Raw genomic sequence first — 26,032 nt, forward strand, 5'->3', positions numbered from 1 at the left:
GGCAACAGGATTAGATCAGACCCTTTGGACTAAGTTATGATAATATGTATTTATTACAGATTACAATAAATGATTTGTTTCTGTAGATTCTATTCAGCGTTTCCTTGATGACCCTTCAGCAGAGCTCTGTAGGTATCACTTAAGGGCAGTCTTCTTTTCTATTGCTCTTCTCCACGAAAACCCTTCCCAGAAAGTGGACCTATCTACCAGTGCCAAAGCCAACAACAAGAATCAGATGAAGGACATTGCAGCCCAATATTTCAAGAAGATGCACTCGTTTAGTGCGGCGAGTGGAGGAGAGGTGAAGGCCTTACGTGCTGCCTTCGCAGAGGCATTGCCTCAGGACCATCTCAGGTTTGTTACCTCAACGCATTTATGATATGTGATGTTTGATGAACTAGTTGATAAAAAATATAGAAAGGTTTAGAACCTAAACCTGGCCCTTTTATAAGGACTCTGCAATTTTTTTTACACTGCAAAATTTCACATGATGATGAAATTCTGCTTAATCTTGATACTTGATATTAGAAATTGTATGAAAAGGAATGACTATATAAGAGCATAGTATTTAATTATACTCATTTAAACTGGCTTGGAACAGTTTTTGCCCTTTTTAGCTATTTTTAATTTTGTGTTTATGAACAAGACAATCATGTCTTTAAAAAACACTTTGCGCTGATTTGAGAAGCTAATGCAATATGTGTAGAGTTTCATTATTTAGAGTTTTACCAGTGTGATGATTAATGCTTTTTAAATTAAAACTTTTTAAATGCAACTGCATTGATGTTGGTTTTTAAAGGTTGATAGGTAAACCGGTGAATATAGAGATTGTTGAGAGAACAGCCCCTACCCACCATTGTTTGACAGTAGACATAACTGCTGGTTTTCTAGATGTGGTAGAATGTCTGTTCAACAGAACTCTTCAGACTATTGAGCCAGACTACACCGAGGTAAGAGTTGTATTGAGCCAGATTCAAACATTTATTTCCCATGTAAAATCACAAATCTTCATCATTCCTTTGAATGCCAGGGTTTTTAACCCCACACAACAAGCGAGGAGGGTATACTGGTAATGTTTTTTGTCCCATCAGTTTGTCAGTCAGTCTTATTCATTGTCAGTGTTGACTGCTGCATAGAATTTCTTAAAACTTTGTAGGTAGTTAGGACACAATGTGTAGATGTGCATATTGCCAGGAAAATCCAATTACTCTATATTTTTGGGAATTTTTGCCCTTTTGAACATAGAATTTTTGCCATATTTTGAATACAGTAAAAGGTTGTTATAGCAAACAGGCTTATAATGAATTGACGCTTACTACGAACTGAGTTTCATTCCCTATTATGACTTTATTACATGTTATTTATTTATTACATGTTGTAAATTTGACTGAATGATGTAACGAAGTACACTGCCAACAAAGCCAAATTGCCCTTTCCTGGCATTTCATTATTGGCATATTTTACTGTAAAGTATTGAACAGTTTGTCAGGGTCCTCTTGAACTGTTGCACAGAATTTTGTAAAACTTTGTATTATTTAGGATGTAATGTGTAGATGTGAATATTACTAGAAAATTTTGATTCTTATTTTTCTGGAAAATGAATCGTCCCTTTTAGGCGGGGAATTTTGGCCATATATTGAATATACCTGTAAAAAGAAAGAGCGCAACTCCTCTGAAACTGCTGCAGAAAAGTTCATGTATAAAGTGTGCAATGTGTAAATGTGCATACAGTAAAACTTGTTGAATCCGGATGTTGTACATTCCGGCATGTTGTCCAATCCGGCGAAATTATTCAGTCCTATCAATTTATTATTAAAACGTGTTGTGCAATCCGGATCTTGTCTATTCTGTAAACCAGCCGCGATGAAAAGAACTGACTGCTTATGATTAGTGAGAGCTATTTCCCGTAATCCAGCCACTTATCAATCGGCCTTATCATGCTGGGTAATTACTGCTCAATTGTCGATCAATTTTACTGTCCTTGCTATTGATTTATGTATTTGATATTAAAAAATACTACTCCCGAAAAACCATAGACCGAAAACCAAGTATCTATAAAGTAATACAGTTACTATCTACTTCCAATACTAAATAACTATGTAATTAAGGGAAATATTTATATTATGTAAACAATCAAACTCTTAATGTGAATAATCAAAACTGATTATGTACACTTTGTATGTCTCATTGTACAGTATTTAATATGTATATATTCACATGTATAACCTATGAGATATATGTCTCATGGAACAAAGAACTTGAACTTGATTTAAACAACTGTGAATATAAATCCAAACGTGATTCTGGATACCGCGGAAGTAACACTGCCGATAACGTATGTACATGTAATGCGCGTTGTATGGTTACACTTACTCTGTCAAAATGCCACATTCTTGAAGTTTATTAAATTCCCATGCATTTTAATACTTATCCATTGTTCCCTGCACCAAAACAGTTCTCGCCATTACGTAATCTAATCAGCCACCTGTTGACTTGTTGCAATTAACTTGTGATATCCATATGATTTCCTTAGTGTATGCCATTACGATTGTGAACCCACCAAAAATAAACGGTGCTTTTTAGTATTTTTGTGATTATCATAATTTATAATAGATATATGTTTCTATCTTTGCATTAAACTCTTCCCTGTTTTTAGGTCACCTGAGTAAACTCAGGTGACCTATTACTATCTGCTTTCGTCCGTCGTCGTGCGACATGCATCGTGCGTTAACAATTTTCATTATTAAACTTCCTCTTAAAAACTACAAGGCAAATTGTTACCATTTTTGGTATGAGGCATCTCTATGGTAAGAGGAATCTAAAATGTGAAATTCGTGGCTCTACCACCCCCGAGGCACCATAAGTGGGGCCAAATATGCAAAAAAAAAGCTAAATTTTCAAAAATCTTCTTCTCTACTCCCACACATGTGAGGAAAAAACTGATTGCATGGTTATGTTGTCTATGAAGCCCTCTACCAAAATTGTGAAATCCATGGCTCTAGGACAGTCTAGGTTGGGGCCAATATGGCCATATAGTAAAAATCTTCTTCTCTACTCCCATATATATTTGTTAAAAACTAAATGCATGGTTATTATGTCCATGTAGCCCTCTACCAAAATTGTGAAATTCATGGCTCCTGGGTCAGGGGTTCAGGCTCTAGGATGGGGCCAATATAGCCATATAGTAAAAATGTATTAAATCTTAAAAAATCTTCTTTACTCCCAAACATGTGGGCAACAAACTGAATACATGGGTATGATGTCCACTAACTCCTCTACCTAAATTGTGAAATTCATGGCCCCTTGGTCAGGGGTTCAGGACATGGGGGGGGGGGGGGGGCAATATAGTGTTAATGCATATAATGTTTTAAAATCTTCATCTCTATTCTCACACATCTGTATGAAAAACTGACTTCATAATTATGTTTACCAGGAAGTCCTCAACTAAAATTTTAAATTTCATGACCCCTGGTTTTTACTCTAGGGCAGGGCCAAAATGAATGTATAGGTGTTAATGCATGTAATGTTTAAAAATTATCTTCTTTACTCCCACACACCTGAAAGGAAAACTGAATTCATGATTTTGTAGACCTGCCAAAATTATAGATTCACAGATCTTTTAGAAAGATTTCAGGCAGGGAGGTGGTTGTCAATACAAATTTATAATTTTTCTACTCCAGAATGAAACCCAATTAAATGGATATATGAGACTACTCGACAAGTTTGTCTATGGGTTATATGCTACTCAGGTGACCGTTAAGGCCTATTGGCTCTTGTTCTTAATACAGCCAAATACAACCAAAACAGTTCTCGCCATTACGTAAACACTTTGACTTGCCATATGGTCATTGTTTGTTTAAAGTGGTATGGGACATCTCCATGTTGTGAATTTTATCGAAATAAACAATAAAATATTGTGTAATTTTATAAATAGTTACTTTCCCAAAATTGTCACCTTACAGCTTAGCGCAGTGGGTCAGAGGGTTCACAATGAATCTGCAAGTCATGAGTTTGAATACTGCTGGGGATTTTATTTTCAACTTTCAAAATTTTTTAAAAACATATTTTTGGTTAGATATTTTGAAATTTAAAAAATCTAAACCAGTGAAAGTATTTTTATAATAATGTACTTTAATCCACATTAATATCAACGGATGTCCCATACCACCTTAATGATTTCCGGAGAATCATACACTTGTCTCCTGTCTGATTTCTCAGGTTAATCAAGTGTTTGAAAATTTATCAATAATTATGATAGTTTGATTGAAAAAGTATTTCTATTGTACATTTTCCGTTATGCAATAATTGTTTTCTAAATCAAAAATAAAAATGGAAATGGGCAACGTATTCACAATCAAGGAGGTCTAATATATTTCAGAAGAATTCGAAATGTTGCAAGAATAGAGGATCAAGAGCTACTGCATTAAATACTACAAAATAATTTGCAAAAATGTCCACCAAACCGGATGTTGCCTGATCCCGCCAAATTTTTCAGAACCACCCTCTGCCGAATTAGACAAGTTTTACTGTATAACCATGCAGGAAATTTGAGAAACATTGTTGGTAAATGTATTTAGAATGCAGTTTGTGCATGTGAATATTATCAGGAAATTTCAATTATTTTTCTGTAAATTTTGGCTCTTTAGTTGTTGTTCAAGACAAAAGTATAGATTGATGTGCATACCAGGTATTTGCAGAATTTTTTGGGAGTTACGTCCCTTATGTTAAATTATTTTTGTATTTAATGTGTATCCTGCCATTTATTAGTTGTAGTATTGTCAATGGAAGAGCAGCATGGGGTATTTGAGCTTGCTTACTCTTCGGGGATAGTGAAAAGGTTATTTTATTTGATACATCATGAATTCATGACACTTTAGAACTATAATTATATTTTTAACTCAAGTTACTGTTAAAAATTCTATGAATCTGCCATTTCTTTTCGGATTGAGAAACACAAAAATTGCAAACAGACAATATTTGTTTTGAAAACAATTTAATCAGAGATGTTGACTTTGCTTCTCACAATTTTACATTGATATTTTAGATTATGTTTAATTAAGAATCAACAGTTATTTAAAACCTCTATATACGTTAATGTCTCTATAGTTTTCCTTTCCTTTTCTAACTCATTTCTGGTCCATATAACCAAGGAGTGCTAACACTCTTTGTCCATCACTGGTTGTTTGTGATGGTTTACATTCTCATCAAAAACTTTCTTTAAAATGGTGTATATAGTGGTTGATTTCATGCTTTTTATGATTCCTTGTTTATAGCAAATATAACTGAATTACAATTACAAACAAAACAAAACTTGGAAATCCAAAGCCAGCTTCAATTCCTACATTTAAACTCTGAAGGATATGTAAATAACATTAACATAAATACATTTTTTTATATGACACTAATAGAATTGGAATTCTTACATCTTATGACGGACTAGGTTGGTTAAGATACCGTACTGAACGTAAACAATGTTTATGAGCAAAAAGAGGTCTTATTTTGAAGTGTCTTTGGGCCATATCTAAATTTAACATTAAAGGATGATACATCTAAGAAAGAATAATATTAAAGTCATGATTTGGATGTTGAATTTAATCTGTATAACTATAAGCTACAAAGTCCTACCCCAAAAAATTTTGCATTGATAGCTCTTGATTTTAATGTTTGAAAAAGTCTTGGTCAGTACCCATGAAGTACATGTTTAGACTTTACTTTCTGAGACAAAGAAAAAGTGAGAGACAAAGCCTTTATTCAAAGAAAGACATGGTTGAGGTGAGGTTTGTAATCTGATGATTACACAATGTTTCTGTTTGCTACAACCAAGTGAGTAATTCTGTCTCCTGTAAACCTTGTATATACAGATTAATTCTGTATGTTCTCTGACAATTCTAGTATATTCATCATTGTTGTAATTTTGGCAAATCCCACGCTACCAAATTCAACCAAACTTAAAATTGCCACAAAATTTTCTTTAAAGGACATTGAACCTTGTTGAAATGAAGAGTTTCATCCCATTTAGTTGTGAACATTTTCAGAAATATTATTTAGAACTTAATTGGTTAAACTTGGTGAATTTTTTCCCCAACTTTTTATAATGATAGAGAAGGCAGATTCAAGTTTGTGCAAACTTTAAATTACAATACTCTTTTAGAGTAAGGAAGGATTATACATTGGTCCCTGAAATGATGGTCCAGGAATTCACAGTGAACAACCATGCTGATAAAAAATTAAAGTTGAATTGTTAGATATTGATTAGACTATTGTAATTTATCAAGATAATTGTTAGATAAATAATAGACAATATTGTAATGCATCTAGATAATTGTTAGATAAATATTATATACCGGTAGATAATTGTAATACATCTAGATATATCATTTGTTCAATACCTTGTTTAGCTGACTAAATCTAGGTAAATCCCTTTGCCGTCATTAGCAAGAGTACCAGAACGGTATGTCACAAAAGCTTAAAATTCAACAAACTATTGAGTGATTTTTTTCTTTTCTCATAAAATAAAAGACTTAAAGCTGCACTGGGGTTAATACGTGAACAACAACACAGCTTTATAATATTTATACTTTCAATATACAAATATAATTCTATTCAGGGTGAATATAATATATGCATACCTAAATTCCTTAAGCTATGTGTGCTATTTTTCTGAATCATAATAGAATAAATTGTGAGGCCTCACCTTACCCCTTCCCCATACAAATTTGGACAGTGTACTGGGTAATTTTCTGATTTCTATGTCAAGTCAGGCAGAGTATAGCTGAATTAATGGTGTAGATCATGTTGTGATTTAAAAAGTTTAGTGTATATATACTGAATAAAGGTAACAGCAGGAGAGCGCCTTCGAATGTTGCAATGTTAACGTTAACTTAACATTGCGTAATTTGGGAAGGGATTTTGATGTTATCTTATTCACTCGTTGTATATTCACTTCATGATGTGGTCTGATAAAAAACTTCTTTAAATAGAAGAATAAACAAAATACCTGAGTGGAAGCACTGTCATAAAAATAATTTAAACCTGAGTCTTCCATATGGAGTTCAAATACACTTGCTTCTGAAAGTTCCGTAGTCACATATCTTATCTGTTAGATCATGAACTTTTTTATCTGGATTGAATCATGCAATTATACACAACAAGTACTATAATTTTCAAAGGGACTCTTTCTGCAGAATATACCCAGTAAAGAAAACTTTTGTATGAAGTTCTAGCTAACTCTTAAGTTTTGTAAGATTCTTTTTTTTTTTTTAAAGCGTTGCTATAATTTTAAAAGATTTTAATTGATAAGGATATATAGATTTACAAGATGCAAACTTAAGGTATTGCAAAATGCAAATACTTGAGCATATACAGCCTAACTGAGAATTGAATTTTTTGTCAACAACTGCTTTTTTTACCTGTTATGAAGACTATATACAATGATAATGAATACCAGAGACAATACTTATGTAAATGTTCTCTCAAGGGTCTCAAAATTGCGGAAAAGAGACACATGTTAAAGATACATGTACCGGTATGTAAACAAAGTAATGGTACATGTACATATTATTTGAATCTGTTCAGTGATAAAGTAAATTGCTTTAAATATATCCACATATTCCAAGTACTTTGGTAATAGATTTTAAACTGCAGTGGCCATCAACAATATATGAAACATTTACTGTGATAAGCCCTATCTTAAATCAACATGGCTGTGTAGGTGTTTTATCAAGATACTCTGTGTATAGGTCCAATGGAGATTGGGTAATGTTAATCCCTTCATCTTATTCAGGGTACTTCAAGTGAAAAAGTTGAGTTGTCAGCACCAGTGTATTTTTACACGGTGTACAGTCTGCACAATGTTCTATCCATGGTTGACAAACATATCGGAGTTATTCGTGTGTAAACGTCTAGGCCTTAGCTTTATGTTAGACATTTTATGTGACAAATTTAATATGACTGGATGGCAAAGATCCGAGCTGCTGTTTTGACACCAACTGCAATTTATTTCTCTTTTATAATAAATCAGCTGTATTAAAAAACGAAGCATTGCGGTGATAGTTATATAATATTACACATATTAATTTCACTTTACCATAACTTTGACTGCTATTCTGAACTGTGTATAACTAAGACGAAACTGCTTTTAAAATTGCTTTGGAAGAAGATCAAAACTTCTTTGAGTTCAAATCTGCACATAAAATATTTGCAAATTTAAACTAGTCTGTCCTAGCTACCAACTAACTGATCCAACAGCTTCAATAGCAGTTAATTGTCATCTGAGGCTTTTAAATATTGTGCATATCGCGATAAAATGATGGTGGCTATAGGGAAAAGGGAAACCTGATAATTTTCCCCTTGAATGACTGAAGGTCACTGTTTTTCATAGGATTTTTGTTGCGTTGTAGCTGGCACAGCACAGCTAGCACACCAGGGGTCTGGTGATAAGTTTAACCGAGTTAACGTCTGTGAAATCTCTTACTGTTAGAGTCTCATCTGCAAAGTTCACATAATGGTCCTCCCTTCTATCCATACGTAAATAGGTCAAGTGTTAGACAGTGGTCAGTAGTTCCGAATGGGACCACGCCCATTCTGGGATGACTCATGGGAGCTTTGCCACCTTGAGCTTAATCATAAATCTGTCACTGGTGTATAAGATACAGTAGCATTACCAGCATATTGATTTTTGGGGAGGCATCAAACTATATGTTGACTCATTGGATTTTCCAAGGAAAATTTTATCAATATGCGCAGCATTTATTTATATTGACCCTCTTGTGATAAGAAAAATATATAGGACAGATACTAATAAATACCGACTTCAAGTGTTTTGTTTTGTTTGTTGACAACTTTTGACTTTGTCTGCCAACTGTAACACACCATATGATGATGGTCTAAGATATACCATAAGGTCTGTTGTCCAATACCCAACCCTGGGTAATTTGTCACCTAATAAATTCCATGTCCCCCAGTCAGGCTTAGCGTACACTGGTCTGGACAGAACGGCCCTGTACTGGATGATCTGATATTTGCTCCCTCTCTCTCTCTCTGTCTTTTTCCCTGTCCCCTCAGGGAACCTTTGAATTTGATACATATCTGAGGACACATGTCAGCTTATCTGGCAAAGGACATGGATCATGTATATTCACATTCAGGGCTAGCTGTCATGTGTATAGCTACACTGGTAATTGCTTGTACAGAGAGTTACAAACATACACCATAAGTTCTCTAGATTTCTGTTATCCAAGAAATAAATTCTTCTATATGCCTAAAAAAATCATCTATAATTCTTGTAGTTTTAAAAGCTGCTGGTTTTTTTTTATGAAATTATAAAATTAAAATAGAATTCCGATATGGCTCCTGTACTCATGGTATATGTAGGTCACAAAACAACAAAGAAGATCAATTATTCCAAATATGTTGAAAATTTGACTGATGGTGGTTAGTGGACATGGATGGTCCAATTGGGCGTCAATTTTATACAGTATATGCTACAGTAACTAGATCCCTTGATACATATTACAAGTCAGAAACAGTGCACTAGGTTTTGTAGACTTTTAATATTACGTAGATAACATGAAATTCTTTGATAATATTGTAAAAAAGTACAGAGTAATAAATTCTCTACCTTTGACAACATTTGTAGACTTTATATGTATACATATATAGTTATATAGTGCATAACAGTCTGGACAGGTAGGGTTAACATTGGAATGACATTGAAGTATCACAAAGGGGGACAGAGATCCAACAATACACGAATCACACACAGATAAACTCTCTCGATCTCTCACAGTACATACACATACAAACACACCAGGCATTCTTCATGGTTTAACGAAATACAGTTTTTTCTCTGAAATATATATTTTTTCCAATGAACAGAATGAATATCTAATTATCAGAACTAATTAGCGATGAGAATAACACAGATCGATTTCTAATGTGTCACAATGGTTTAGCAAGGACATAATTTGCTAAGTGATATCTTTTCCTTGACATAATTCGGACATTGTTGCATAAACATGTTTGTTATACTTTCATGTTAAATACTGAAATCTGATTGGTTAAGACGCAGTTAATAATATTTACTATTACCCTCAGCGTTAGCAACGCACTTGGCAACGGGTAACATTAAAAAATGTTACATGCGCGAAAATTATGCGCGTACGGTTCGCTGTAGAATTCACGTTATTCCTATGTAAAAGCAGTAAAATTTTCTTAAAAATTTTAAAAAAGACATTCAGTATAACAAAATAAATAGTGCCTGTTTGGGAGGATAACAGTTGAAATTGACACCCCTCGAAAACCATTGTCAACCTCCGCTTCGCGTCGGTTGACAATGGTTTTCTCGGGGTGTCAATTTCAACTGTTACCCTCCCGAACAGGCACTATTTATATAATAGTTGTATATGTTAAAAGAGTCAAGAAGACTACTCAATATATATAGACATGAAAGTGGGTTTGACGTGAAGTGAAAGTGAAATTGCCTCATAAACGGAGCCTTTCAGATTCTAGTTTAGATACATCCATGTATCAAGGAATAAACAAGGGAGATCCAGGCCCCGTAAAACCGTGGATCCACCACTGCTTTATACTCAATGCATATAAATATATCGCATAATTTGCATGAAGTTTTTGAGATGAGAAATGTTGTTAGAAATTAAGATCCTCTCGCACACATATTTTTACATTAATATTTTTGCATATAATCCTTACACAACTTGCATACTGTTCTAAGATATGTACACATTATAAGCACCATGATTCTTGTATAATAAGGTAATAGGACGTTGAAGAATTAGTTTAAAATGGGATATTACCACAATTCGCTTGTTTTACAACAGTCAATATAAAGTGTAATTAAGCTATGTACCATAATACACTGGTAACTATAGTTCATTCAAGTGTAATTATTGCCGTTGAATCCCTAACACTCATTGCTATCATCGTAACTTCTTCATGTAGTTTTTCTTTTTTTTAAATGTTGAATAAAATGCACAACATTTAGATTTCAACCTATTTTGTTGTCTCTATTAAGTAACATTCTAGCCCCGGAACAAATTTAATTTCAAAAGTAATATATTTGTACCTGCATGTACATGTAAGAGCAATCAGCAATTTTCATAGTAAATTGATCAGCTTTGGTAAAAACAGTTTGAAATGTAATTTTTTTTGGTATATTCAGCATTTTTTATGTGAAGACAAAAATGTGTCTTTATGACAATAATTTATTATGCTCTAGTTTAATAAAGATTAAAGCAGCTGATTAAAGGTTTTAATATATTGAATAAAAAGTCTTATAATTCTATGTGTTTAATTAATATTATGAAAAAAGCAAATTGATTTTTGGACTTGATTGTAAATCTTTTTTTTTTCATTACTGCATTAGAATTTGAATATCAATGATACTATATGAAATACAGGTATTAACTTAATTGCTTATGAAACCTTTAAGCTATTTATGGTGGAGTTTTGAATAGAGAAAAAGGTATTATCCACAGACATAATATAATTTGAAACATTTTCAACTCATTATTGTTGACACTCCCATGTACCCAGTACATGTTTTACTTGGAAGGGATGGGAAGAAGTTTATTGGAGGGTTAAAATTGACCCCCATTTGTTTTGTATCCATCCACAACCACTGGAATATCAATACCATAGGAATCCATTGGTACACACACAGCTCCATATGGAAATAGCACAAATATTGGTAAACTCCATTTCTCAATGTATTTGATTTTACACCACTGTTCCAATATTTTCTTCAAATTGTGGTGCTTCAATATTATCTTGAATCTCACTGTACACTTTGTCTGTGGGACTCGATGAAAATCCATGATTTAGGAAGCCACCCCCAGAGGAATGGGACATAGGGTCTCTGTTTGGGGTCTGTGGGAGGGGTCGAGTCTCCACGGCATTGGTGTAGTGGTCTGCTGGAGCCATCATTCTGTTGACTTCATTCACATAGTTAGGTTTTGGGGCAGTAGGCATTACAGTGTATCGACCTGCATCTCGAGACCCACCCTCAGGCTTATGTTCTGGAGGAAGTTTTACGCTTAGCTGTTTGGGGTCTCTTCCTCCTCCCCCACCTGTGGCCCCTTTTGTTGGATAGGGATCATTGCTTACTGCTGTGTCATCAATGTTTTGGTAACTTCCTGCAGATAACCCTGATAATCTTGACGAATCAAGGTTCCCATTGGATATGGTCATAACTTGCATTTCACCATTGGCTTTCCTCACAAACACTTTGGGTTGACTGGTTGGACGTGGCTGGTTTTGATATCCAATGGGTGTGATATGACCATTGGGTAGAGGTAGCGGTGGTTTGTCTTCCTTTTTCTTCCTACAGATGACGAAAACAAATAACAAAACAACGATGAGAGCTATAAATAAAACACCTCCAAGAACACCCCCCACTATTTCAACTGTTTTATCATCTGAACCAGTGTTGGCTTCTGTTGTGGCAACATCTGTTAAGGAACCTTGGGTAGTGCCTGTTGGACAGGATATCAGGATTTGTTTTGATGATCCTGTCAATTCAATGAAGAAACAGATCTCATAGCGAGACCCGGGGTTAAGTCCAGTTATGGGATGATCCCTTTTGGATTTGTCCAAAGGAAAACTTTTCTCCTGAGGATTGTTTATGCCTAACTGTTTATATTGCACCAAAAAGTTCTTTAGATAAGTCATATCTCCACTGACTGTCCAAGAAATCACTATTGTATTTTTTGTTTCACTTGAAATTCCAAACCGAATATCTGGTAATGGGACAACAGAGGTTGTTCCAATTGTTGAGGTGGTCATTGTAGTGGTTGTAAAGTCTGGACAAGCAGCAGAATTTGGTGGATTAGAGCAGAACTGACCAGTTTCCAAAGTAAGTAAAGACTTGCCTGCTAAATTTGCTGGATTTTTACATGTCAAAATAACTAAACCTGGAGAAGGTATTGCTTTCAAAATCTGGTGAAGTCCATAGAGATTACAATCACACACAAAAGAGTTCTGTGGGGCAAAAAAGAATTTGAGTTTGTTAAATCCTTCAAAAACACATTTTTCAATAGTATATATTTGGTTGTTAGATATATCAATGACCTCCAGTGAATATTTTAACCCATAAAGAGATTCTTGTCTCAGAACTGTCATGTTGTTGTTTCTCATAGTAAGACTCCCAAGATTGTTGTGACTGTAGAAAAGCAAGGATGGAATGTCAGAAAGTCCAGTTCCAGATATGTCTAGATTGACAAGATTTTTCATAGCACCAATAGCCCTCCAAGCATACTGATCAATTAAATGGTTGTCCTGTATATGTAGGGTTTTCAGGGCAAGCTCTGCTCCTTCTAAGGCATCTAGGCTAAAATTCATTGGGTTGTTAACATTTGAGTCATACTGACTTCGTAGATCTAATGTATCCAGCCTAGTCATGGGAGACAGTGCTCCTCTTTGAATTGTGTGGATCCAATTTTCAGACAAGTCCAAAGAATGCATATTTCCAAGGCCTTGAAAATCGTTGCTTTTAATCACTTTCAATTTATTACCAGGCATCATAAGGTTAGCTAGCTTTGGCATGTTTCTGAATAAACCATTGGGAATGTCTGTAAAATCAGCCACCATATGACCTAAATTAAGCTGTTCCAGTTCAGGCCAATTATGATTGCCTAATGGTATAATTGCTTCTTTTGTAATTCTGTTCAGTTGAAGACTCAAAAACTCAAGCCTATCGGTGATTCCTATGAAACTCCCATTGAACATCTCCCTAATATCATTACCCCTCAAATCCAGTTCAATAAGAGAATTCAGAGAATCAAACGAGCTGTAGGAAATAGTTGTCATTCCATTGTGTACCCAAGAAAGATGTTGTAGCTTACGAAGTCTGTTTATAGCAGGCTTTGGAAAAGTTGGCACTTGGTTATTTGCAAATTCAAAAACGGTCAGTTCCTGTAACTGATTTTTGAAAGATTCAGATGAAACAAAGTTTGTGTTCATATTTCTTAACCTTAAAGTTCTCAGATAAGGAAAGTAATTGAATTCTGTACTTTCTTCAATAGTAGGCATGTTAAAAAATTGTAACTCAAGCACTTGAAGATTAGTGATGTTTTTCAGTTGTACAAAGGGAGGGGGAAGTACAGTATCACCCTGGAGTTTCACTATTGTCAGATGTTGCTCCAAACCAAAAAAGGCCATTGGGTGAATGCTTTGTAATTTGATATTTTGGCCACTCATATCAATTTCTTCAACTTTTATTCCACTGAATGCATTGGCTTGAATAACTTGTATATTATTGTTTGGATTATCCATGTCCAATTTCTGGAAAATTTCTGGAGAGGAAGTGAAGGCTGGGATCTGTGTCAGACCAACACACCTGATGTTTCTCCTGCTTTGGGCAGTTACATTCTCACAAGTACATGCTTGCACCGTGCTGGGGCACTGTGATAAGGAGTAGCCAACATGTAGTAGAACTATAGTCACCAACACTAAGGGTTTCATCCTGTAAAGAAAAAAAAGAGTCAAACTCTGTTTCACTGTCAAAAAAGTTGAAATTGTTTAGCTTTAAACTGGTAACTCTTTAGACTCTCAATGAAATAAAGTTTAAGAGAAATTACATTTCCCATGTCATTCATTCAATGTATAATGCAATGGAAGTGTGGAAACATTCCATGTTCCATGATCGAAGAAATTTTTGTTTATTTCATTGGGAAAAGTCAGGATTCCCAGAAGAATTGACAACCAGGATTTGAATACAAAACCCTAGGTTTTTAAGTTCGATGCTATACACTGACACATATATAGGTCTTCTAGGAAGTGTATCCTAGAAATTTTAGAGATAGGACAAAACCCCAAATGTAATGGGAAGGAGAAAATTTGACCTAGCAGACTGAATTGAGTGCTCTATTCTGTATTGTGATCTCTATTGTGTTGGAGTAACTAGTCCTATCTAACTTGACAATGACACCTGATTGCTATAAACTAATTAATAGATGTTCAGATTTTTTAAAGGACACCTTAATTTTTGGTGTAGCAGACTTTGTTCATGGACAGTAGTAATATCTTTTTGTAATGAAATCCTTTATATGATAAGTCAGAAATTTACCACAAATTTCTCAACTTTTAGTTGACAGGAGTTATGCTAGTATTTAGAGTTGTCACCCCCTCCCCCAAACACTTAATCATCTCTGACAAGTTCCCCTACAATATCACTCATACATGTACATAATGTACTTAATGATAACAACATATTTGAGACATTATGAAGTTGTTAGGTCCTGTATCCCCTACAGGTAAATATAAGGAATATTGCCGAAAATTAAGTAACTATTTCATACCTGTACATGAAATGAAGGCACAGGTGCCTCCTGAATGACCTCATTTCTCCTTTAAATTCTTTGTGACTATAATCAGTTACATACGGGTAGTTAATGCATGTATTTCAGTTATTTAGGATAAGAGGAATTTAAAGTGATTAATGCCAGCCACATTTATTGTATCAAAAAAATTGTAATATCTATGAGTGTTCATGAATTGTTTTTGTTATTTAAGTTAATTGAATAATGAGTCTATTTACCAGTGAGTGTGAAATCTTAATTGTCTGCATGCTACATTATAATTACTCCCACCATGTTACCCTCCCTTTAAATTTCTCAGTGGTGTCAATTATGATAAGTTGTAAACAAAGTTCTCAAATTCTGTCTTGCATTGTCATTTTAACTGCATGTTTACTATCACACAGGTTATCGGTCACCCAAGAAGGAAAAACAAACATTTTAAAATAAGTACATAGCGAATAGCAGTTATAAATAAAAGTCTTGGTGGCTGACTTCATTTTATAGGCAGCCATATTTAGTTTTGGTCTATGGATATCTATAAGAATGTCTCTAACTGTGATATTGAATTAAATATCTCTTGCACACATGAAATAATAAATGACATTAAAATGACAGTTAAAAGTTCATTATATGTTTATGGTTGAGTGGATGACATATGTCTCTCTGGGTCTGCTGTCTCGTAGTCAGTAGGGATTAGGTGTTGCATGGTCCATTTAATTTTCCTCCATGGTGTGATGAAGGTTAAATGTTGACAAGATCACACATGTTTACAGATTGAGTGACCATATCTTGTATCTATGTTTAGTATATACACCCCCCCTCAAGTGCCCATATCTGTTTACAAGGTTGGGCCTTGTTATTTAATTCCTACACAATGTCAAAATTTCTTAGGTGTAAATTTAAACATTTTAATATGTGTAATAGGGTTATAAAGGCAATAGCTTAGACTGAAATAACATAATTTATTTGCATTTTATTTATTATTATATATTTACACTTTTTATTGTGAAATGCAAAAAGAAAGGATGATAATTCATTTTCTTACATTAATGGGAGACTAGGAGACAAATCTAATACATTAATATACAGAAAACCCTTCATAAGTTATGCAGACATGTAGATTTAAGCTTTCATTGATGTTGAATTAATGCGGCCAAACGCTATAGATACTGTGTTAATACACTAGTTAGTATAATATAAATGTCTATCACAGAAATCCTGGGCAATAATGGTTATTGACCTATAATGCCCCTGACAAATTGATTATCCTAGTCCAGTTGTTGTTTACACACACAAAAACACAGTCATTGCCCGAAGCTTACCTGTCTCGTCTAGTTTTGCAATAGTGTCACTAGAATATGAAAATTCCAATTTCACTTTGATCAAATAACAGTTAACATCCAAGCTTAAGCAACTTCACTAAGTCCTTTGTTTCCTTATAAGTTTATGAATCATTTTCACATCAAAATGGGATTGTAGATCTCTTTCCACTTATTGTTTAAGGTGTCTTTAAGAATGAAAAAAGAAAACACACCTATGCTGTGGAAAGCAAAATAAGTCTGACTCACGAGAATTTACCTGGCTACGTAATCAACATGGCGGTTTTGTAGGTCATACCTGAGTGACCAAGATCAATACACCTGAATGATATCAGGAATCTAACGAACACAGGTGAACTTACCTGCCCCCCTCAGGTAAATAACAGTCTGCCTGGACCCTAGGGTGGACAAAATGGTCATTATTGGGTACTCCAGCAGAAGTGTCGATAATATATTATTGCTCAAAGTTTAATTCACAGAAACTTGAATTTCACTATCCCCTGATTTGCTGAATAATATTAGCTGATTTCTATCAGGATTGTTAAATTTGGACAATCGATGTACAATGTGATTATGGTTTTCTCTGTAGTAAGGATATGATTGGTTTCTATTGTTTGTAAACTTCCGTTTTTCTCACAAGTGGCCTTTTTGATTTTAAGTGTGAATCATCTTTTTGTTATGGGGAGCAGCTTGTAAGATACTGCAGGGCCAGTAATTTAGATGACAAAGATTTATGAGAGATGAACACGTTTATAATATATGTACAAGCATATAAGAATGCTTTATCACTGCACGCCACAAGTAAACTTAAGCTCAGATCGAGTGTTCGCTTCCTGAATTGCTTTAACTTCAGTCACCAGGGCTTAAAACAAATGAAGACAATTTTGTTCAATGTATTCTGAAAATTGGACAATAGTAATAATACTTCTATCCAATCAATGGAAAATCTACAATTCTAAGTTTGTACCTAAATTGAACATATCATTTGTTCTTAGCCAGCATTTGACTTGAACATTTACTTACTATGTAGAAAATTTAGATGACCCTTGATTCAGGGTTATATAGTTAAATTTAATTATTAGAAATGTAAATTTATAAATATAATGTACTTCTATATACGAATGATACTTATATAAATACATTTGTAAAACTTTTGCCTCTGTATATAAATATAAAATACCGGTAAAACATATTGATATTCTATTTGAATTTTAAAAAGTGACTTAAAGCAAAAACTATTTTCAATTTTGAAGTTTTGGTGAGAAATGGATAAGATAAGCATTCGCCAATTGTTTTTTTTTTATGTTTCAGATGTTTGTTTTTAGAGCAACTTTTAATAATTATTAAAAGTTGCCTCTAAGTGATCTCGTAAAGAACGATCAAGTAGGATAAATAGGATTGTCTGGGGGAGACTGTTTACATTTGTTGAACAAAGTACATTTAATAGACATAAAATTTATTGCCATCAAAAAGGTTTCATAAAACTTGAACCAATAAAATTCATAAAACAGAAATTATTTCAAAATAAACAAGGAAAATTTAGAGCACTTACGAGTCTTAATTTTAGGAATTTTGTTTTGACACTGTCTGAACATTATGGATATAATTGTACATATACCTTAAACTTTTAAATAAGATCCGTACAATTTTTTAATTTTTCGAGAAGAAAACTTTATATTGATTATATTGTTAACTTATTGCAGCAACATATTGGTTCAGACTTTTATTGGGGGGGGGGTGGTGTGAATTATCCTAAAAAAAATATTTCTTTTTGAGGTTCTTTGATTAATATTACCACTAGTCATTCCTGCAAATGGAAGCTAGATTACCGATAATGGCTCACCGATCCCATAGAGAAGAGGGATAACTCTCATTGCCAATGATATTGTCAACTATTATTCCTTCAAAAGCAATTTAGGCCATTTTGTCTAATTTTCTTCTGCAAGTTATGATGAAATTGCAGGTGTGGCTTGTGCATGTATTAACTGAAAAATTTCTTTTGAAAAATTCACATTTCTAGAACAAAACTTCATGGAATTTAATTAACAGTTAGATGAAAAACGGGGGGAAGCTAAGGGATATAAAGCTTAAATTGACTTGGCTGTCAATACCGTAAATATATCATAATCAGGCATGGGCACGATTATTCAAAAATGTAATCGATTAATAATCGATTACTCAGGGGAATTTTGTGTAATTGATTAATAATCGATTACATTCATTTTTGTCCAGTAATCGATTGTAATCGATTACTTTATAGCATGTAATCGATTATAAATCGAATACTTTAGAAAAAAATACATTAAAATGTTAATGGTACCTGTTCTGAACATATTATATAAAAACTATTCAAGTTAATTTGGTTTTAGAGTTAAGGGGTATTTTCATTATGAATGATATGAAAATTTGAGACTTCATATTTCAATCTTCATAAAATAACATTTTTCATTTTTAACATGATTCATAATGAACATGTCAGTATCTATGACACTTTTAAAGAAAGTGACTGTTTTCATGTGACAATTAAAAGCCGGTACTTCAAACAATGATAAAAACAATAGTTTATCGATCATTACTTTGTGACTTCATGGTCTAAGTGATATTTTAACATGTGAAAATCAGTTTAACATTAAGAATTGCTTATTCATACACCTTTTCTTCCTGACATCTGACATGTACACCTATATCTATAGTATTGAAAATGAAACAGGACTTTGAATTTCAAGTGACTTAAAAGTGCTTTATTTTTAGATTCTGGTATTCCCCCGAGATGTCTCAACCAAACAGGGGCACATGTACAGTAGCATGCACTCAGGTGCACCTGCACTCAAGGCCCATGTCAAGTCAGTGCAGCAAAACAAGGTAATGTTATACAAAAAAAGGTATAAGAAGAAAGGTAGGGGTTTATAGTATTGCTCACAAAGTAAATTGCCTCGCACGACTTCTACATATTACCCCCCAGCGAGACCCATACAATCCATAGCATTCTCAACTCCCTGGGGAGCATACAAGCAGAGCTGCCAAATTAGGGCGCTTATGCTTTACATTCACAAAATCAGCTCATCTCATGTGCCAGGTACCCATTTTAACCCCTGGGTGGAGAGTGCACTAGTAGAGTAAAGTAACTTGCCCAAGGTTACAATGTTACCGCGATAGCGACAGACCGGACTCGAACCCGGAGCTTCCCTGTCCAAATCAGTCAACGCTATCAAATGCACCAACACCTCAACAGCTGATTGATGAGCAAGATTATAGTCTCGTGTAATGTAGAATTTAGTACTTACAGTATGTAACATTAAAAGTTTGACTTGGAAAGACTTTATATGTACACTATATGTCACTTATACATTTGGATCACCATAAAATTCTTTATTTTCACATGCATGTACAATCTGCTTGTTCAAATTTAGGAAATAGATTCTTCTTCAATAAAAAAAAAAATTAGATATGGCAACTTCAACATGAAAGTTGGATATGAAAAGATTATTTCTCTGATTTCAACGGTATTACAACTTTTAAATCTTTACTATAGAGATCACAGAGGTCTTCAGGTGGACCCAGGACAGAGATTAGCGTCAATTTGGCCAAACTGGAGTGTGAATTGGATGTGACAATTATAGACAGGATAGGAAGCCTGATAAAGCCCTCTCCTCACCGCCCATACAATGGCAGCACTGCAGCCTCACAGGGGGTAGGTATAAATTATTCAACAGCACTACTCCACAGGGAGTAAGTATGAGTCATTCAACACCACAACCCCACAGGGAGTAAGTATAAGTCATTCAACACCGCAACCCCACAGGGAGTAAGTATGAGCCATTCAACACCATAACCTCAAGGAAGGGGGGGGGGGGGAATAAGTATAAGTCATTTAACAGCACCACCTCAGAGAGGTAGATATAAGTCATTCAACGCCCCAACCTTAATGAAGGGGATGGGTAAGTATGAGTCATTCAACAGCACAACCTCAGGTGGGTTAAGCATGAGGTATTATTTAACAGCAAACCTCAATGGGGAAGGGGGTTGTATAAGTCATTCAACAGAACAACCTCACTGGGGGTTAGAATGAGTCATACAACAGCACAACCTCATGGGGCTGAGAATTCTGCGCAGAACAGTATTAGTTCATTGGGAACCAGAGCTGGTCCATGCATTAAACTTTTTTCACTAAATATAATTTTGGGTCTTCAAAGAACAAAATTTTTACCCAATGAGATAGCCTGTTGATATGTTGGTACTCTGTTACAGGGTCCATTGTACAGTTTCTCCCAGACGATGGAGGATGAGTCTGCTTCAGACGAGACAAAGATCGATCTCAGTGTCAACTGTCCTGAGGTCAAACTCACAGTCAGGTCAGCAACTCAGTCTCTCATAATGATTCAAGTTAATCCCTTATCCCCTTTCTAAATATCAGTGAAATGAATGTAGTGTTTCAAATTCCCATGTTAAGTGCAGTTGACATTACAAATACAGGTATATGTACTGCATGAAATGGTACACTGCCATTCTGTGCACTGTATTATAGCAAGGTACTAAACATGTTTGGTATTGGATGTACATGTTTCATGCAAGTAACATATACATGTATCAATCACTAAATTCACATCAAAATTCTTGCAAAACAGTAGAGGTAAACTTTTTAACACCTCGATATTGGCATACCTTGCCTTTGTAATGACAGATTTCCAATCCCTGATCTGAGGAATGGGTCAGAGGTCACTAAGCTGCCCTGGTGGCAGAAGAACCTGAGGGACGAGCTGCTGATCCTGGATTTACAGGAGGCCCGGTTCCAGACTTCCTTCCTGTCTAACCAGCCAATCCAGCAAGTCGAGGTCTCCAGCAGAAATGTGCTAGGTAAGCCAGGAAAGGAAAGAAATACTAAGTTTCTTAGCATAGTGACAATGAGGGAAAATAGCTCTAAGGTGGAAATAAAATAAAGACAATTTAAAAATATTTTCTTTCACAGTAGATTAAAGATACCTCATGATTATGATGTTCATGAAAAACTTTTGCTTGATTTTGATAGGGTCTTTCCGTATTGATCCAAACCAGAGTGCAGTCCCTTTTGCATTTGTTAGCTGTGAAGGAATTGATGGACAAGAGGGCTTCAACTTCCCACAGTAAGTAGTACCGATAGTTAAAAATGAGAGAAAGGGGAGAGAGAGAGAGAATGTCTTTTTTTTTTTTAGAATTGATGACCAAGAGGATTTCAAATTTCCACTATAATGAAGTACAGTAGTAAATAAAACTAAGTGATTCCAGTAAGAGTGAAAGAAAATAAGAAAGGGAAGAGTGTCTTTTTATGATGAATTATACTAGTATCATTCTTGTTCAAATTTCAGGATAATAATTAAGTTTACGGAACAGACCATCTCTGTTCTGGATGAAGAAAATCCAGACTCAGATAACAGTATTCCTATGGACTCGTTGAATGGTGCTTGTGAATTTGCCAAACAAGACACGTCACCTTTTTCTACAAAGAAACACATGTATGGGAAGGGGGAGATGTCGGACCAAGCTACTCAGCATGTCAGTGATGAGGTGATTAAAAGAACACTTCTTTGTTAAATGTAATACAGCCTTTGATTGTTACATGAGGCAATGGGTTCAAAGCATCAATACGTTTTCATTGGTTTGCCACATATCTCTTCATATCCTATTATGCATTACCTCATTTTGCTGATACTTTTCTTAAATTCATATGTCAGAAGTAATAAATTAAGCAGCATTTGTATGGAAAAACAAAGTTCAGGACAGAAGTTCTGTTGATTTCTTGTTTTGAACTGTGAGTCTATTGGTTTTTTGTCATCAGATGGTGATGCCTGGCAACAGAGAGGACATGGCCGACTTCCAGGAGAGAGCCTCGGCCAACTGCCTGACCCTGGTCCAGCTAGTCCTACCCCTCATCAACCTCTACATTCCAGACCAGAAGTTCTATGAAGTTCTGTACAATAGGTACAACAATCCACACTTACTTCCCTCAGAGATGCACCTACTCTTTGTTCTGGTGTATTGTTCTAGTTTTGGTTACTCCCCTGAATGACTAGAAAGTAGTGGATTGGAATATATGTTTGTTTTTCTGGAACATTAAAATTCATACATTAAAGGATGTAACCTGATGTATGATTTAAATATGCTTTATTTGTAGGATTAGCAATGATCTGTTGCTATGGGAACCAATGGCACCTGCTCCAATTCCGACCCAGGAAGTTGGGCCTGGGTCTATCCAGCCATTTGATCTTAGCTGTTATACTCATGTCCTGCAGGAAAATTTTAGTATGGCAAAGTCAGCTATACAGTATGGTAAGGGATTACAGACAGAACATTTTAGTATGACAAAGTCAGCAAGACAGTATGGTAAGGAATTACAGACAGAACATTTTAGTATGGCAAAGTCAGCAATACAGTATAGTAAGGGATTACAGACAGAACATTTTAGCATGGCAAAGTCAGCAATACAGTATGGTAAGAAATTACAGACAGAACATTTTAGTATGGCAAAGTCAGCAATACAGTATGGTAAGAAATTACAGACAGAACATTTTAGTATGACAAAGTCAGCAATACAGTATGGTAAGGGATTACAGACAGAACATTTTAGTATGGCAAAGTCAGCAATACAGTATGGTAAGGGAATACAGACAGAACATTTTAGTATGGCAAAGTCAGCAATACAGTATGGTAAGGGAATACAGACAGAACATTGATGGAGACAAAAAACTGGTCATTATGTTGGGACTGTTATTATGTTAGCAAACAAACACGAATAAATAAAACTACTGAAAGAACAAATAGACAAACACACTAGCAGAAAACTTGTATGTTGCCCATAATACCATGACATTTCTTACATTTTTCAATTAACAAACATACAGAAATATCACTCTGAACTCATTATTATGAGATGTTGAAATTCAATGGACTATTTAGAGGGAATGTTAGAGTTTTGCCTGCTATTTAAATTTTGTCACATCATCTTTCGGAGTCAGTGAGTCAATTTCGAATAGGACTAATTTAGAACAGTAAATTTTATAAAACACAATGCCAAATTTTTTCAAGTGTGATCAGGCTTAAATAGTATTGGAACAAAATAACATAATAGAGTATACATAATACATATGTAATTGTAATGAATCAACAGTTACCTGAATCATATATTTTCTTCTAGAGTGGCAATAATCCTAAAATGATAATCAAGTTATATCTATAGTTCTTAAGATCAATTATGAAATATGATTCTGTTGGGAAAAATTTGATTCAAACTGCACATTCTAGACTAATTGTGTAATTAGCACATATAGTTGTTACTGATGCAGGAAGAGATAAGATTTGTCGGAACTGTTCTGAAAGGAAATACAATGCAGTGATAAGGAAGTTATTTTTTTATTTGCATCTTTTTTTATTATTCTTTAAATTGTTTCAGCAATGTGAGCTGCAATTTTCTTGGTGAAATATTTTTATTGTCAAATTACAATTCACTACTAAGATGACAAAAAGGTTTATGGTTTACAAACTTCTGTTATGTTTTGAGGAAATAGCTATTTAGAGGCCCTGATTGAATTAAAATTACTTCATTGTTATCATTTACTACAGTAATTGGTTTGCTTAGAAAAGAAATCTGTCTTTTAAAAAAAAATTATTGATTATTTTATTCTTATTTATCACAATGGTTTAAGATACAGGCAAAATAAACAAGATTGCAGGTTTTTGCAGCAAAACTAAATTTTCAAAAATACAACTCAATATAAATATTGCTTTGATCCATGTATAATGACTGGAATTGGTTTGGCATTTTAAGATGTTAAAGAGTATAACAGTGGTACCAACATTATTGTTTACAAACGACAAGCATGATTCTGATACACGAATGATTAGCATGGTACACTGATAATCACTAACTTACTGAATTTTCACGATACACGAACAATAAAATGTGCAAACAAATGATCCTACACCATTTAACACGCAAAATCAAAATAGATTTTTAAGATCAAAGGTAAAAAAATGTATTGTTTTATTTATATATTATAATATGCTTATGTTTTATTGAAAAGCGGCATGAACAGTAGCCATACACTGTTTTATTTTTACGAGTAAACGATATGTTAGAATGCATATACTTAATTACTTAATCATTATACTTAATTAAATTGTTTTGTGTCCACAACAAATAGTAACTTCTATGATAAGTTAAAGAAAATTAAGAGTAAAAGGAAGGAAGATAAAGCATAATTACTACATGAAGTTATTTACATACGAGTTGATATTTATTTATTCCATACCTCTACATACAATTATTCGTAATTATGAGAGATACAGGTAAATTTGTTGCCTTGTTTCAAAGAATTTCGATATTACACATCCCATATTTTTATTATATACAGTACATAATTGATTGAATTCTATTTTTTGTAAATCCAATTCTTACAGCGTCTCAATAAATTTTAATTCGAATTAATCTTTATACAATGTAACAGAGAGGAATGCATATCGAATTTCATTTTAAAAAAACCCGGAATAATTGTTAAGTTTTGAACAAGGAATGGGTAAGCTTGACCTTTTTATTCAGCGTGCCTCACTTGATAATATGATTAATATTATGTGTTCATAATCGTAAGAATACTTGATATAGACTGATTTCAAAACTCTGGCATTCCATAAAAAAAGTTACAAAACGAAAAAACTGCATGATCAGGCTCGATCACACATGGTAAAAAACGCAAACTAATTTTTCTGATACACACATGGTCCAACACATTACAGAAAGGGTCACCCATGAAATATGAACTATTCAACACAATTGGCTTGACAACAATAACGATGTTATCACTGTAGTCCCTTCTGTATATATTCACAGACTCTTCAGATGAGGAGGAAGATAGTAGTTTTGGTTACTACAGTATTCATGACAACAAGCATCCACGCAGGACATTTGACCAGAAGTCAAGGCCAAGTAAGATGTGTCTGTCACTCAAGATAGACAAAGGGAAAATCACAGCAAGGACCGACTCAAAGGTAAGATGTGTCTGTCACTCAAGATAGACAAAGGGAAAGTCACAGCTCGGACCGACTCAAACGTAAGATGCTCTAAATTGCGATTAACCGACTAGCAATTCTGCCATCTATTGCCATCCCCAATTTTTGCTTAAAATATGAAAATTTTCCTATATCTTGATAAAGAACTCATCTTCATAAGGAGATCAAGATAACCTAAAAATCGCCACAACAATCTAGGCCTCCTAAAGTTTAATAATTTTGATCTACACTTACCTAGAGTTAATCTCACTAATCCTTAGTAATGATCACAGGGATTGTGATGACCACAAGGAGTCTGTTTTACTGTACTGGTAGGTGTGGTACAAGATATCACCCAGGTTTATTACTCCCTACTTCATGTTT

At 34.3% G+C, this 26,032-nt stretch overlaps 2 protein-coding genes across 5 annotated transcripts in view; one reads left to right on the plus strand and one right to left on the minus strand.

The window, feature by feature from the left end:
* Window positions 1–26,032, plus strand: part of LOC105338878 (autophagy-related protein 2 homolog B) — a 56,224-nt gene that overhangs the window by 18,939 nt on the left and 11,253 nt on the right. Inside the window, exons 11-21 of the mRNA XM_011444166.4 lie at window positions 87–354; window positions 800–950; window positions 19,385–19,495; window positions 20,166–20,324; window positions 20,882–20,985; window positions 21,315–21,487; window positions 21,660–21,753; window positions 21,976–22,174; window positions 22,446–22,588; window positions 22,782–22,936; window positions 25,491–25,648. Of these exons, the coding sequence (XP_011442468.3) occupies window positions 87–354; window positions 800–950; window positions 19,385–19,495; window positions 20,166–20,324; window positions 20,882–20,985; window positions 21,315–21,487; window positions 21,660–21,753; window positions 21,976–22,174; window positions 22,446–22,588; window positions 22,782–22,936; window positions 25,491–25,648 (1,715 nt within the window). The remainder of the gene's footprint in view (window positions 1–86; window positions 355–799; window positions 951–19,384; window positions 19,496–20,165; window positions 20,325–20,881; window positions 20,986–21,314; window positions 21,488–21,659; window positions 21,754–21,975; window positions 22,175–22,445; window positions 22,589–22,781; window positions 22,937–25,490; window positions 25,649–26,032) is intronic.
* Window positions 9,533–26,015, minus strand: LOC105338877 (leucine-rich repeat-containing protein 15). Of its 4 annotated transcripts, none has more exons than XM_034470852.2 (2): window positions 25,904–26,015; window positions 9,533–14,479 (listed from the first exon to the last, which is right to left on the minus strand). In XM_034470852.2, the coding sequence occupies exon 2, from the start codon at window positions 14,476–14,478 to the stop codon at window positions 11,737–11,739; it is 2,742 nt and encodes a 913-aa protein (XP_034326743.2). In that variant the 5' UTR covers window position 14,479; window positions 25,904–26,015; the 3' UTR covers window positions 9,533–11,736. The 4 variants fall into 4 exon arrangements, with proteins under 4 accessions (XP_034326743.2, XP_011442466.3, XP_011442465.3 ...); XM_011444164.4 differs by lacking the exon at window positions 25,904–26,015 and adding an exon at window positions 16,996–17,159; XM_011444163.4 differs by lacking the exon at window positions 25,904–26,015 and adding an exon at window positions 16,637–16,905.

Source organism: Magallana gigas, chromosome 6 (assembly GCF_963853765.1).
Source record: "Magallana gigas chromosome 6, xbMagGiga1.1, whole genome shotgun sequence".
Lineage (NCBI taxonomy): Eukaryota > Metazoa > Mollusca > Bivalvia > Ostreida > Ostreidae > Magallana > Magallana gigas.